This window comes from Brachyhypopomus gauderio, chromosome 3, assembly GCF_052324685.1.
Source record: "Brachyhypopomus gauderio isolate BG-103 chromosome 3, BGAUD_0.2, whole genome shotgun sequence".
NCBI classification, from domain to species: domain Eukaryota; kingdom Metazoa; phylum Chordata; class Actinopteri; order Gymnotiformes; family Hypopomidae; genus Brachyhypopomus; species Brachyhypopomus gauderio.
Window position 1 is genome coordinate 33,786,655 of NC_135213.1, and position 16,190 is coordinate 33,802,844.

The window sequence follows — 16,190 nt, forward strand, 5'->3', positions numbered from 1 at the left end:
TATGTTTTTGCTTAATAGTGACTGCCAGTCCAGAATGCTACTCAGCAGTATTTAAAAAGCAGCAGCGCAAGCGTAAAACTGGCATTACACCCAGCATACAGAGTTCCCGTTAAGTCACCGTTTCTCTCGTTTAAAAACAGCCACAACTGAGTTTGTGTCCAGCAGGTGGTGCTGAAGGGCTAAAATAAGTGATGCCACATTTTGCCTGACAAATAACTCAAGTTAAACCACAGTGGAATGCATATAACTTCCGCCTTAACTGGTGCATAACTTTGTTTTAATCTTGATTAAAAAATGCCAGGATATTGCCTTAAACCATCTATGACCTCACTAAAGGAAAATTCCGTTTGGCTTTGACTTTTTTCTTTCTATAAGGTAGAGTGGCTTTTCTGGATAGAAACATGAGGTTGCATTGATGAGCTACAAGGACCCATGAGGTACAAGGTCCAACTGCATATCTGTCGTCTTTTCAGAGTATAGGACCAATCATGAAGTCATCAAACCCGAATGTATGTAGTATTCATCCGTCGTGTTAGATCTGGTGTGGAGCTGAAGTGTTCAGGGTTACGTGATCACTCAGGGAGCGATCTTAGTAGAAACATCTAGCAGCTTGGTTTGATGTATTTTGCAATCTTAAAATGGTGGAGCGTGGGTGATAAGAAGTTTGAGAAAGTTCTGAGTAATGTTTCTCGTCCCAGCATGCCTAGCCCTGTGACCCACATCCAGGAACTCCATCTGGTTACGCTAGAAGAATCTCGAACTTTGCCAGAGGTGACACACAACGCCACCATGATTCCTCCTCATGATAGGCCTTAACATCAGTTATGACGCTTATAAAATAAAGTACACCGAGCTTGCTTTAACCTAAACTCAAATGTTCTGGTTCTCAACTACATGGGAAAAGGCCATTAGTGGATATTAATAATGGGGCAAAAACAAGACAGTACATGAAGTAATAGTATTAACAGAGAAAACACTTCAAGACACCAGATCTTGCAGTGATTTCAACTTGTTTATTTCTTTTTTTTCCCTTTTTTGCAAATAACACTAAAAATGTTTACAAAAAGCATTATAGAAACATTTGTGCAGTGTAAATTATCAAAACTAAAACTGGATATTAACTTTGAAATGATTCTGCACCTAACATGACATGAGGATTGTCATTTTCAGCAGCAAAAACACAACATGTCTCTGAGGTACACATGAAATGATGGAACTGCTCTTTTAGACCATCCTCAGAAATGTGGGGGAGGTCAACTGAAGTGTGAGTGGGACACATCTTTAAATAAAAAAAAAAAAAAAAAGACCACCGCCATACCGCTCCAACAAATTACAAAAGAAAATTCATTAAACAAGGACGATATGGCACTAGAAGCTCATCCGTGAAGGAGGGCGTCATTCATCTAAGGGAAAAAAGAGGTTTGATTGCAGTAGAAACCAAGTTTGGCACCACAGCAATCTCCCCAAACAAAACTCAAAGATACTCAGCCTTCCTACGGCATGCCGCATTGGACAAAACAGTGTGGCGGCTTCTTGAGAATCTTGCATCACAAGAGGGCATCACACAACAGTAGGCGCACACCTCACAAAAGTCACAAGGTTCTCAGTCACACGGCCACTGAACAATCAAGCCAAATACACGTCGGTTAAAATCATAAAGGTGTGACAACACACTCTGGGCCACATTATAAATCTTCTGGGAAGGAAAAAGAAAAAAAGTTTGATAACCCCAGCTGAGATATTACAAAATCATTTATAAAATATGGAAATGAACAGAACCAAAATAACTAACACCATATAAAGTTCAGATAATGTACATACCATATGGATACATAAATATTTGTCTGAATACAAAACCTTTTTGTTTTTTTCTATAAAATTTCCTTTTTACACAATGTATTGCTGTGTCAATACACAATACTGAGTGTTTTAGCTCATTGTGGAAACAGAGGCTTTACACTGAAAGGTCTTTGTTGCTAGAAATGCTTTAGAAACTTCACAAAGGATTCTCTGGCAAAATACACACGAAATATTTAAACCACTTTTTTTTTTGCCTTTTGCCCTGGGTGGGTGATCTCGAGTGACTTTACTATGCTATGGGGAAACTGATCGTACTACAGACGTATCTCTGAAAGCAAACAAACTGGGCGAATCGATCAATAAGGTTATCTTTGGTGGAGCTTACAGGCGGACTGGGCTCAAAGGTCACTGCAGGGAGCCAGACAACAGCACACATATGGCTCAGGTTGTAGGTTCAAGTGTGTATAAATGCTTCGGTCCCACTTTATAACCAAGTGGACCATCAGAGTTCACAACAGCCTTCTGCTATAGAATCACTGTTGTAGATCAGTGAACAACTGCACCTGATCACTACCACACACACACACATCTACTGGCTCTTACAGACTACGCAGTACCAAAGGCAACTTGTCTTGTTGTTCAGCTCACAGTCCCTCACGCCTCTGTATGTTTACTTATGTTTACACTATATGTAAACTACTTTTTTCACCACTTTTTTTAAAGTAAAAAAAAAGGGGGGGGGGCGGCAAAACGGTTTGACACGATACTGGATATCCATGGAGGTCATGACAGCAACATGTAACAGCAAGAGTAGAATATAACACTTACAAAGTTTGTGGGTCGTTCTGTGTTGCTAGACATGGCATCGAGAGTTTGGCGTGGTATAGTTCTGGGAAACAACTCCACAGCAACCAGACCAAATTGCAGACATGTTTACACATTCATGTTTTCCAAAAATATAACTCCATAGGTTTATGGCATTGGTTGACAGCAATTACATGTAAAATAGGGAGAAATACAGTAGAGACAAGAGAGTAGTTGAAAAACAAGAAAAAAAGAAGACTATATATTCTATAAAAGAAAAACATGAACCAGAAAACACAACCAAAATTATCTTTTTGGGTAGAACTCTAAAACACAACTGAGGACCATTGCGCTGACTAACAAACAACAAAAAATATGAATATGTGTATGCATTTGTTTTGTTTTTTAATTTCTTGAAATGTGCAGATGTCCATTTTCCTTTTTTCTCGGTTTCCCAAGCGGACTTTGTTGACGACGGCCATATTTAACTTTTCCAGCGCACGATAGCTGAAGGCTTTGAACATCGTGGTTAGAAACGACAGCGATGAAAAGAACACTTCACTGAAGAACAGTGGCTGAAAGTGCAAGGTTTGTCAAGGGGCTATAATTCGCCCACTGTCTTGCAGAGAGGGACACTGAAGTCGAACGTGCCGACCAGAACAATGCAGCATTCCCCCTGTGCGGCCAACTCTTCCCTCCTCAGCTCTCAGAGATGCTGCCGAGAAGACATTGCACAAAAAAAAAAAAAAAAAAAAAAAAAAACCCACAGAGATCAGTCTTTAGTTGTGCTTTCTCCAAAGATGCAGGTCAGATGTCTTTTAGGCTGCAGCGTACGTAAGACAAGGGCTTGGCCCAGAATAAGCGGGTTGTTCTGACCCCAGACTGGATTTGGTCGGAACCGGCCTGACTGCAGCCCTTCCTCATAGCTACCATCACCATGCAGCAAACTTCAGTGTAAGGCAGAGAGTTGGTTCAAGTCTCACCGGTGCATATTTCGTAAGTCTGCTTCGTCTCCGTTAAGAATAGGATAAAACGCTAGTGTTGTTGTTGAGCCCAGTGAGGAGACCCTCTGAACTGCTTAAAGGCTGAAGGAGCGGCTGTTACTGTACAATTCTACTGAGGAACCTGATGGCGTCCAGCCAGAGTATTTAAAGCACGCGTTAGGACAAGGAAAGCAGAGAAGATCTCTAAAAATCACAGACGTCCACACTGTAGTCCCACTGCGTCAAGCTTAACAGGGCACATCTAGCCCAAAGCGATTCAAAGCAGCGTGACCAACACGTACGCAAGCACACAACATTCCTGCCCCTCCACACATCCATACGATGCTCATTCAACCGCGTTCGCACGTGTGACGGGGGCTGGACCCAGGCTGCTGCTTGGCACGTGAGGCATCTCAGGTTTTTTTTCCTCCGCCCAATATGCTCAGAAGAGAACCGCTCTTTGCCTTAGTAATGTCAAAGGGACATGGCAAGTTAAGGTTTCTGTTAGTCAAAGTCTGATCATGCAGACTCCAGTACAGTAGTGTGGCAATAAGTTTCAGGAAACGCAGAACACAAGCCGACTTAAAGACCTGTGATTAAGTTGGGCCCTGCTAGCCATGGGAAATCAGTGTTGACGTCTTACCCAATCCAATCCCACTTTGTTCTCAGTCCCATCTTAACAGGGCTAAAAGTAGCTATAGACTGGTGGGCCATGCAGATGGACGTAACCTTCTCAAAAGATCAGCGAGTGTTTCCAGTCTGTTCTGTGTCTAAGATGACAACAAACCCAGCAACTTCCTCTGGGTTTCCTGAAGCTACTGAGTGTGTCGAGTAATATGCTTTTATTTAAACTTTTTTTCTTGTAAAAAAGTATGGTAGTCCCTGGAGGCCACGCTCAGAGAATGAAGGAGGAGTCAACCAATGAGAGAGAGAGAAAGAGAGAGAGAGAGAGAGAAACAGCCCGGCCAAGCAACCATGGGAAGGGGCGTGGCCACCGCCAGCAGCAGTGTCTTTTAATGTACTGGATCCCCCCCCAAAAAATGTGCTGTGCAGTGGAAAGGATGAAAAGTTGAAGAGAGGAAAGGAGAATCACTGAAGGAGGTGGATCCCTCCCGTGTGTGTGTGGGGGGGGGGGAGGCACTCGATACAGAAGTCTTCATCAACACTTCTGTGCCTCCACTGGTGACATAGCAATGTAGGAGCCATTCTTCGTAGGTTGGTTGTTGTGGGATTCAGGCGAATCCTCGGATTTGTTGCTGACCGGAGTGTAGGCCGTGTCGTCTTTCGTCTGGAAGGACACGGGAGAGCAGAGTTTATGGCACGCTGTGAAAAGCTCCTGTGGAGAGGAGCTGAGGAAAGTTCTCCACTGCAGGAGCAGTTCTGCTCCACAACTCCTCTAACCTAATCCAAACTCCTTTAGCAACTTTCAGCTATCCTAAAATCCTACTTTAGATTCATTTTGTTCAAAATTATACATGCAAAAAACAGTAATGAACATGATTTTGCATAATAAATAAATGTTTGTTATTGTTAAAAAATATAAAGCAAAGGGTACCAATATGATCAAAGAGCATAGCAAAAAACCATGACTGGCTAAAATGCAAGTTGCTTCACTTATAATTAGCATTAAATTATAGACAATGGCAAGCAAACTGTGAGCAAATGAAAGGAAAAACGGGGAAATATTGACTTACAGTAAAAGAATGAAAAGCTTCTGTAAAATCAATACGTTTTACTTCATTCTGAACAGGAACAAAAAAAGGGGGGGAAATGTTACTGAAAAGAATAAACATTTGCAGCATTGTGCAAGAAACACGTTTGAATTTCACGCTGAAATACTGATGCTACGTAGCACGCACAGAGTGCAGTGATGCCCTTCGAACAAAAGCTTTGTTACAGTAGCTTGTCCGTCACGTCTCAAAATCCCAGTCCTATTTTTTTGCCCATTTCACACTAGGCATTACCATGACACGCCAGTGCAGAAAAGTTTTGTAAGTGGTAAAAGAAATGTGGGGTAAACAGAGAACACATGCACTAACTGTTAGCCTCATGCACTCAATCTTCATGCAAGTGAATACAAAGAAAGCATCAACAAACTGCTACTACGCTAGCCACGCCCTGCCGCGGTGCTAGCCACGCCCTGCCGCGGTGCTAGCCATGCCCTGCCACTGTGCTAGCCACACCCTGCCACTGTGCTAGCCACACCCTGCCACGGTGCTAGCCATGCCCTGCTACTGCGCTAGCCACGCCCTGCTAAAATGCTAGGCACATCCTGCTAGAACACCTACTGCTAACCACAAACTGCACCTGCTATGTGCTGAGAGAGGATGGTGAAGAAAATCTCTTATTCCGTAACTACTTCTCTCCTAAAAATTTGCTTCCTCTGCCGCAGTGGCCTTGGTGACCTTAGTGTGAATTGCCATAGTGATTTTTGGAAACTCCCATGATACCCTTAACTATGGTAATAGGGGACTTCCTCAAAAAAATTTAGTTTCTGTTTTGAGTTAAATTACTTTTTTTTTTTTACAACACCTCACTAGCAGGGTGGGTGACTTGAAAGCCAGCCTTCTAGTCTTCTAGACACAGACCTGGTCGCCGAGTATAGAAGCACGTCTGTTTCACTGCCTGGGCCTGCCAACCTAGCCTAGCCTCCCTGAACCCTGCTGATCTAAACCAGAACACTCTTGAGCCCTATGAAGTACTTACTGAGGAGTTAGCAGGTTTGATTCATATAGATACGTTTTCTTTTATGGTCACTTGTTCATATATTATCTACACAAAATGTGCACGTGTGTGTCTTGACTTGGACCCAATACTTTCCTAAATTAACTTTTGCGTGACCTCAAAAAATGTCAGTAAGCAATTCAAACAACCAGCAACGTACTTACTCCTGAGAATTGACGCCTTGCTTGCTTGCCTGTTAGGTATCTAAGCTGCGAATGGAACAGGCCCATGCTGTTTTGACTACGCTGCTATACTGTGGCACGAGGGTTAGCACGGGGTGACGTACCTTTCTCTGACGGTTCCTGCACACCAGGATGAAGAGGACCAGCAGTAAGATGACACCCATGCCCACAATGATCACAGGGAAATTGGACACCACCTTCACGATAAGGAGCAGGCTTTTCATTTGGGAAGCCGAATTGTCGTCGATGGTTGCTGTCTGGAAAAGCAGGAACACGACATTTATGAAAATAAAGACCTCCAGGTGACCTAGTATGTAAACGTTCTGTTTCACTGATGTGTTAAAGATGATAAAACTACACTTACCTCATTGACATACATAATTGGGAAGATGGTTTCATTCAGGAATTTTGTTTGCCTAAAAACAGGACAGGAAAAGACAAAAAGGTCACATGTTTAGATGGTAAGTTCCAGCAAGGGCTTGGTGGTGGTGTGGCAGTAGTGTTGGTGGTGGTGTTTGTATTAGAACGTTCTGGGAAACAGGAAACTGCCACTTACGGGAAGCCTAAGACTCTCTTCAATATAATATTGAGTTGCGCTCGCTTACAGGCACGTATGGGAACCCCAGTTGTCTGTAAGAAAATCATAATAAAATTTGAATAAGCAATGAAACAATGCCATGTTCTACTGAGTATTTCATGTGAAATATTCTGTAAAAAAATGCTTTCAGAAGCGTATTCAATTTTCACTAGGGTTTTCCACAGCACGTACAGTATGTGGTAATATTCCGAATGAGGTAACAGACTTCACAGTCATCACCCCATACCACAAAACTCATCATAGGTTTGACAGTCACGCAGGTTACGCAAACGGCCTAAACAGCTGACAGATGGACAGACGCATCGTCTCGGGGCTGTAACCACCCGCCAGGGTCCTGTCCAGCCTTACCGGGTTGAGGTCGAGGTAGGTTTCATGCTCCTCTTTGTTCGGGTTCATCCCATCGATGGCGTCAATGTACTTTCTTTCGGCTTGGTAGAAATGCGGGAAGGACACGACGATAGGCGCCCCTACGGAGAAAAGGGACAGGAGCCGGTAAGAACTGCCCACAGCTACAGTGTGAGAAAGCAGTTCAGATTTGTTCACCATTTGTCACCGTTAAAACTGTGGGAACATAAAATATTTTGAAATAGGAAAAAATTAATTAACTAATGTCCAAGACCAAAGCATTCTTTATTGTCTAAAATAAGGAACATTTGGTCCAAGCACATGTTAATGAGTCATAAAAAAAAAACTTTGGAGTAATAAAAGAAATCAGACACCACTTGTGCAAATGAGGTCAGATATTATTCATCACTTGCAACAGAACAGAACCCCCCCCCCCCCCCTCCCCAAAAGGTGGAAAGTATCTCTGGTCACTGGGTACAACAGGACAACGACCTCTACAGAATAGGCACAAAATTCCACTTTTTGTTTGCTATGGGTGACATTTTGACCAGGTCCTAAAATTACCCCAAACTGGTCAAGGCAAGCAGCACAAACCGGTTTTACAGGTTAGCTACACCATCTTGTTGGTACTTTGCTAAAGAAAATGATTGTTTTTTTTATTTATGAAGCCTTACGTCACAGTAATCATGGCTCAGAACTTTTAGAACCCTGACTTGCTTAAAAAGCACTCACGTGATAAGAGATAGAGGCCAGCAGCAAACGCTGCTATCAGCACTGCAATTTACAGAGGAAGCAATAAAGAGACGTAACAATCGAGCAGCACTTGTGGGTTACCCTACACTGGTTGGCCCTCAGTTAGAGTTACTGATTAAGCATTTGTGTAACTGAACTCTGACTTCCGTAGCAGGCCAAGACAGAGCAAATAAAGACAGACAGATCCGAGATGAACTTAATTTTAGAGGCAACATTTGCTGATTAGGAAGAAAGAACAGACTTGTTAAGTCATACACTCAGGACAAGGCGAAGCATCACAGAACTCGAACATCACAGAATGCCACAGGTCAAAACATCCAGAAAACTAAAAACAGCGGTGTATTTTGATATCCAGTCGGGAGAATTTGTGGCATGCGTGTGCAGTGCTAAAAACACCACGTCATGCCGGGCACCTGCTGCTAGCGCTCACCTTCACGGCAAACGCTGACTTTGAGCACCCCTTTACCCAGGCAGTCACCCGCGGGCACGCAGAAGCCAGCGTTGCTGGGGTTCTCGTCCGGGGCGGCCAGGACATCTGCGGGAGGGGCGAATCTGAACGCGGGGATGCCTTTTACTTCAGTGTCGCTCACATACGCAAGATGGATAGATCTACACAGGAATACAACAAGCTCACAGGGGGCACCAGCAACAGCTCACATCAATCAAGCCGTTTTTCGTCCACACAGCGCATCACTTGATCTAACACTGCAACAACCAAGATGGGGATTTGGATCGTTTTGAGACACTTTTGAGAATGTGTCAACCTCAAAAGGCCACAGCCATGGACTAAACTGTGGTGTGTGCAAGTGTGTGTGTGTGTGTGTGTGTGTGTGTGTGTGTGTGTGTGTGTGTGTGTGTGTGTGTGTTGTACCTGCACAGGTCTGCAGCGAAAATGTAGAGGAGCTCTTTCCTGGACAGGAAGGTGTGGAAGACACTACCATCTGTGCCGTTGATCATGTTACTCTGCTCTGAAGACCACCACTCCATATTTCTGCAAGACAGTGCCAACATGCAGCCATGGCTTTATAATCTGCACGTGCCACTCACACCAACAGAACTGAGAATCCCATTACACCGCGTTTATTTTATGCTTTTTAGAAATCAACAGGTTAAACCCAGGAAATCCTTTCAAAGTTTTTCTTAAAGAAAACTATTCAGATGCATTTCTAAACTGGGATACTGGGGACAGGAATGTCCAGTGCTGGAGCGGAATGCCACCAATATGTCCTACTTTCATAGCCAAGAGACCGTCCTTGGACTTTACACTTTGCTTGACGTGTGCCCAATGCAAGCATCACATTTCTATTAAGCAAAAGTTGGGACCAGGTCAGTTCAGGTCATATATTTCACAAAGTTAACTAGGCCACAGGGACGCAGGTCACAACACTCTGGTACCTTATTCCGTTCCATGTATCAATTTTCCCATAGTCCATGTAGTTCTGCCCTCCGGTGTGGAATACAAATTCACCTTCATGTGTTCCATTTTTCTAATAATAAAAAAAGGCATGTCATTGGTCAGTCTTCAGGTTAACACCAGATTCCTAAATATGGCGATCGACGTGTTCTACAAACTCCTGAACTGATTTGGTGCTCACCACAGCAACGACCACTGGTCAAACCATACAGTGTTATTAATGCAAAGCCATCTGCTCTGGGCCTGGCCTCTCCCTGAACACGCCATTATACTCTGTCCCTATTCATACTCCACAGCTAAATCCAAACCCCTTTAAAGCAAATAAAGCAATAAAGCAAAACTCATTTTGTGTGAAGTGCAAATGTGTGAAGTGCAAAAATTGAGGGTAATGATTTTCTGATGTAACAGTCAAGTTAATAAAGATAAATATTACACGTCATCAAATGACAACAGGAATAAATACAAAAACACCCGTTAAAGAATCACTACACAGATTATGATTAAGACTCTTATTTTACTTTTTGGTTGCTAGAGATCTGCGCAGTTTTATTTCTGCTATGCCCCAAGAGGCATCAAGGTTCTTACCTTGTACATTAGGCCAAAATACTCGTCCACCTCAGGTTTCAAGGTATGGAGTTTACTCATCAGTGGATCCTTGAAACCCCACAGGATCTCATGCACGGTTCGTGTCATGAAGAGGTCAACACCCAGTGATTTAATCCACACGGAGATGAGTGGACGGATGAAGAAAGAATAGGAGTGCATCTCGTTCATCACAGCCTGAAGAGACACAAGGCAAAGCTTGGAGGTTCTACACAAACACTGAGCTCAGGTTACGTGCTCCGTTTCCATCAATGCACCATTAAGATCTTTAAAAGCTCAGAATTTTGGCAAAACAACATGTAACATGGTCTTCAACCAAATCCTGAAGTGTTATTTCCAGTCCAAAAACCAAACCAAAGGCAAACGCACCACAACTGGGATGTTGACTGTGGTCACACGGTCCGTCTCAGGGTCTCCCACGGACATTTCCGGAAGAAATACAAAACTCTTGGGATTCGTGGCAAATATCTTTGTGCCGTTCTCCAGATACGTCACATTCTCCCGAGGCCTGTACTCCCTGATGTCACAGTGAGATATTACATTCTGTGTTAATGATACCAATGAACAACCTAAAGTCAGGAATTCATGAAATGTTAATTTAATGAGCTGCCCATAAACAACAGAGTGTTGGTTCCCAGCGCACTGCATCATCAACCTAATTTGCTGCTGGTAAACATTAAAAACATTATAAACATTTTCTGTTTATATGTTTGACATGTCTGAGTAAACATTTCCTCTCTGCTTTTAATCTCTCCGCCCTCCACTTCCTGTAGTATGCGACTCAACTTCCGGTTCCTTCACTGTGCCACCCGACTATTTATAAACCTAAAACTAAATCATTTAGTGTGACGTCAGACAGACAACCACCATGTCCACTTTCCTAAAATGTGGTTAAAACACTCCTGCCATGTTACCTGTATGTGTAAGGGCCCATTTGTGTGACATGGGGCTTTGCTCTGCCAGCCAAGAAATCTTCAGAGTTGGTAATGTTGAAGAAGAAATACTGCATATAGACTGGGGGTGGGGGGTTTATCCAGCCATCCAACACTCGACTGTTCTTGGCCAAGGTGATCTCCTGCAAAGCAAAGCAACAGCAATTTAGTAACTGACAATGCATAACACTTAGAAATAGTTTCAGCCCTGTCTAGTCTCCTCTTGATTTGTGCACGGATGTCAAGCAACCTTTGTGCAACGCAGAACCCTGTGACACATGACATCCAAGCAGTCAGTCTATCCTCATCATAGTAAAAAAATTAACTTTTCCACGAAGGCTGTAAGAAGCAGCTTGGATCCAAAGACTATGAGCATCTTGATAATAAACTGCCTTCATAAAAGCTTTTCAAGAAAAATGCAAATGATGAACTCTAACTTTTCAGATTAAAGGGTGAGAAATCCAACACATGACACCTAAATAGTGCTGTGCTGAGGAAAATCTAGAGGGCGAAAGAAAGCAGGTGACCAAGGGTCAGCAACGCAAGGAGAAGACAGCGTTTAGTCAGCAGTCTGTCATACGCGGGAGTGTTGACATGTTCCTTGGTGTTGGTCTATAGCAACCTTTCCCTGTCTCGTCATCTAAAATCAAGAACAGGAAATAAGCCAAGCGTAAACTAAGCACTTATGGTTCTCCTTTCATTTGTACAGTGACAAAAAAACAGAATCAAAATATTGGTTTGTGGAGAACAAAGCATTCTTCAGAACATAAAAATTGGGAAAATGACACGTTACTTGAACTTCTAATGCCACGAAATGCTAAACTGAGTAGCAGACTTGCTAGCAATTTACAGGAATCAGAAGGTTCAAGGACAATTTGTGATATCAAAACAGTAACTGCACCATCACAGTTGCCTTGAGAGGTAGATAATGCTATCTGATTTCAAAAACCTTGAATGGAGAACTCCTCCATCAAAATAACCTTGTCTGCCATAATCACAGGAGAGATCAAGTTTTAGTGTTTCAAGGTTTATCAATACAGAAATAAAATAAATATCAGAAAAATAAGCAATCTATTGAATATGTATAAGGTAAAAAGTATGTCCCAAAGGGAAATCAAACGTGTTTATTATGGGTTCATAACACAATCAGCACCATTTTTGTTTAACTATTTACAGTATAGAATACGCACTTCAGTTCAGAAAGGCCGACACCATGGACTGGTGAGCAGAGGGGCCAGCCCTCTTCAAAGTAAAAGTCAATAGTGCTTGGCAAAAAACAAAACAAATCCTACAGTTGATCATTTTTCCATGTTATTACAGTATCACATTAAGTTCAAAGAACAGAACTGCTGAGGTGTTTCATTCAAGAAACGTCCTGTAATGAGAAAACTGAGAGGGCTTCACTTGCACGCCATAAACAGGACTCTTTTCAGAAGGGATTACTGCTTGCTTTCTCTGTGGCTTGCCTAAAACGTAATGTACTTGAGAAAATCTTCAGTCATTCAACGCATTCATGCATGTGTGGTAATATACTCTGACTTGATTCCACAGCTGCTATACAAAGCGTTGCTTTGAGTCAGGTTTACAGACGTGCTGTGCTAATATTCCTGGAAATCTATTAAGGTTTACCTTAATGCCTGAGGATTAGGGTCTAACAATTTCATCTTATGTCAAATACCAAAATTCACCATGCCACACCTTAATGCGTAATGTGTTATTTATACTGTGTCACAGCTATGTGTACATTACCTTGAACATATTTAAACAGCAGCAATATGTTAATGTCATTCGGTTCTCAAACAGGTTTATTCATTTTTCATAAAATCTAACTCCATTTCCTCATGAGGATCAGCGCCAGCAGGACAACTGCACCATTTCAACACGTCTTAGAAAATAAAACTTAAACTGTGTCTTTGAGCAGATAAAGCTGTTGGAAAACTGAAATACCAAGAACTGATAACCCTAGATTGAATGCCCATATTCATCAGCCGTCCAGGGACTCTAAAGACACTTCAGAGGGAAAAAAAATCCCACTTGTTCCTGCAGTCATAAATTCCATAACATTTTGGTTGAGGTACTGAATGAATGGTGCTAGTGTGTGGAGTTAATGTACTTACTACATTCAACCTAAACCAGACACAAAACTTGGTTTTGGTTGTGTTTGCAATAAGCACCATTGGAAATTATGGTAGATAGGGCAGGTTTTAACCAAGCAATATCCATTCAAATACTTGCACACTGGCTACCAACTGTTTTTAAAGAAGCAGTATTAGTAAAAATATGCAGAATATTGTCAGTTTCCGCATAGATTCTCTGAGGTGTTAAGACAGCTATGCATTTAGAGAAATTACAAGAAGAGCATGTACAAGATCAAAAAACAACACACGCCCTAACCTACTATGTCAGATCTCCTACATAAACTCAAACCAAGCCACACCTCCACACTCTATTCAACAGTCTTACATCTCCTGAGGGCAAGAAAAAGTTACTCCGGTCAACTAACTGTTCTGTTCTGTTCTGCTGGTTGCATTCCAAGCACGGCTCTTGTACATAGTTTGGTATTTCATTTGCTGGGAGAGATTCCCTCTGATCTTGAGAGACATTTGGTAGGTACTAACATGCAAATAGTAGCTACTACCCACTACTGATCTGAATCTTCCAAAAATGGTCCTCTTTCAGACACACAGAGACTTTTGCTGTCCCATATCCACACATATCAAGATAGAGAGCTCATATATAGCAGAAATTCCACTTTTTTGAGAATCTTTGTGGGGGGTTGCAGAGAATCCCAAGTATTTCTCCAGCAGAATTCTCCTTGTTTTTCCCTCTAAAAGACCCTTCCCCCAATCTCACCGTGAGAACATCCCCCATCATAAATCCTACTACCTAACACCCAATGTAAAACCGGACAAAATCAGCCCGGAACGAGAATAAATCCCACTAAATGTGAACACACCTGACCTGCGCTTATGAGAATGACAGGCACGTATCTTGTGCGCAGTACGATGGTCTGTTCGTCTCACCCTGATCGAGGTTCTGCTGAACACAGAATCACATGGACGATCTGGGGAAATTGTCAGTGTGTTTTGATGAAACGCTGTGAGAAGACACTATCCCATAACGTGTAAAACAGAAATTCGAGCTTTTATGACAAAAATGCAGTTTGCCCCTCGGTCTTTTAAAGCGAAATATTATCTGGGTAGGGCAACGATGCATCTAACTTAGGTTCTCGTGGACAGGAACTTGTCCCACCTAGTTCAGTAATGCCGGTTGGGTATCATCACCTCCTTTTGACTACCGGCGGACTGAAAAATATCCTTTGGTTTTTATCAGCGCCTCCAGAATCGTTAAAATTGATAAGTTTCGACATGGAGACCAAAACATTGAATGAACATCACAGGTTTTACATACGGAACCCGGGTAGGTCTCGCCAATTGATCACGTTACAAATTTAAAGCACGAGATAGTATCAAAATCAACGACAGATAAAGCGCTTAAAATCAGCTTAATAACACATATATATATAATTAAATTACCTTTTTGATCCTTTCTTGGATCATTGTTTGGAAGACTTGCCCCACCAGGAGGGCGATCCCCACGATCAGCAGATGTGCACACACAATTCCGGTGGCGTAAATGGCACAAGATCTTCTCGTCATGTTGTCGGTGTAAAAACGCCACCCAGAAGGTCCCCTGGCTACTGAACTAAGTAATAATACCGATGGAAAGCAAGGTTCCTCTCCGATCTGCTCTTTCCTTCCCCAGTGAGGTAGCGAGGTGTCGGCGATCTGCTCCCAACTCGAAGCGTAACTTCACCCGCACTCGTGTCTCCGCGTCTCGCTCCGTTTTAGATCTAAAACCGCTCGCTGAAACACCACCGGTGCAAAAGAAATGAACGAATAAACCTTTCTGTGTAACGGCCAAGCGAGTGAGGGGAGAAATGTGTGTGTGTATGTGTGTGTGTGGCGAGTCACTTATCAGCTGAGCGAAGCGGAGGCGCGGGGGAGGACCCGGACTCCCCCCCCCCCCTCATTACTACACCCAGTCCCGGCGTTGCTGGTTGGGGCGCTGGGTGTGTTCACTCATGTTCCTCCTCCACTGCAGCTCATGTCATAGATTTAAATGCGCTTTTCAACAACCCCCCCCCCCTAAACACAAAGTCTCAAACACAGTGTCAACGTGAAGGAGAGAGGATGATCATCCTTCTTTTCATATGTGTGTATTGAGATAACGCGCCTTATGCAGAAACACGTGTCCGTTTATGATGAGTGTCATATTGTTTATTTGTTGTGTTTATATGGAAAGGGGGGCACTTATTGTTGTTGTTTTTTCCATTTTAAGCATTGTGATCACAGTTAACATAGCGGTTCGTTGCTGTTTTAAGAGAGAACGGCGCAAACCGTTACGTCTCGTGCTCCGTTATCTCTTGTCAGGACTCCTTAAGTCACTATTCAAAGGACGTGAACAACGCTCAGCCCACCAGGCGAGCCACCGCTTTCGTAGGCCTTTTGTTCAAAATCCAGCCATTTCATTGGTTAACGTCTTCCCGGACCACCGGCCTAAGACCTCCCCCGACGCGATCTGATTGGTCAGAGGCGCATGAGTGCGATTGCGAATTTGATCGACTGATTTCAGGGCGGGGTTGATTTAAAGGGCGCACGCGGTGGAGTTGGCACACTGGATCAGATCGGGACACGGAGACGCTGTAATTAAGGGTCTTCTGGTTTTGTTGGAATCGTAATATGTGCATATGTCGCTGAATTTAAGCACATGTTCTTAAATGGTTTGCTTTTGTTATATTTTATATAATAAATATAATTATATATATTTTTTATTTATAAGCGTTTTACGAGATACCCAAGGTCGCATATTAAAGGACGTACTTCAAGGGAAGTTGTAACGCTAAAATGAATGAATATTATGCCCATATGTGTCTTAAAAATGTATATATGCTTTGTGCATATAGCTTTAAAATATCGATAACAAAAATCCCTGTCAGTACTGATAATGTTCACAAAAAGTTTTGGCAATATTAAAATGTGTCTTAAATTT

The 16,190-nt window shown here is 42.6% G+C and overlaps 1 protein-coding gene across 1 annotated transcript; it reads right to left on the bottom strand.

Annotated features, from left to right (window-relative positions):
- Window positions 1-956: 956 nt before the first annotated feature.
- Window positions 957-15,131, bottom strand: scarb2a (scavenger receptor class B, member 2a). The gene is made up of 13 exons (XM_076997815.1): window positions 14,675-15,131; window positions 11,121-11,281; window positions 10,576-10,723; window positions 10,189-10,383; window positions 9,585-9,676; window positions 9,061-9,180; window positions 8,620-8,798; window positions 7,440-7,558; window positions 7,050-7,123; window positions 6,858-6,909; window positions 6,598-6,750; window positions 5,282-5,329; window positions 957-4,875 (listed from the first exon to the last, which is right to left on the bottom strand). Exons 1-13 carry the CDS (start codon window positions 14,795-14,797, stop codon window positions 4,747-4,749), a joined length of 1,593 nt encoding a protein of 530 aa, XP_076853930.1. The 5' UTR covers window positions 14,798-15,131; the 3' UTR covers window positions 957-4,746.
- Window positions 15,132-16,190: the final 1,059 nt, after the last annotated feature.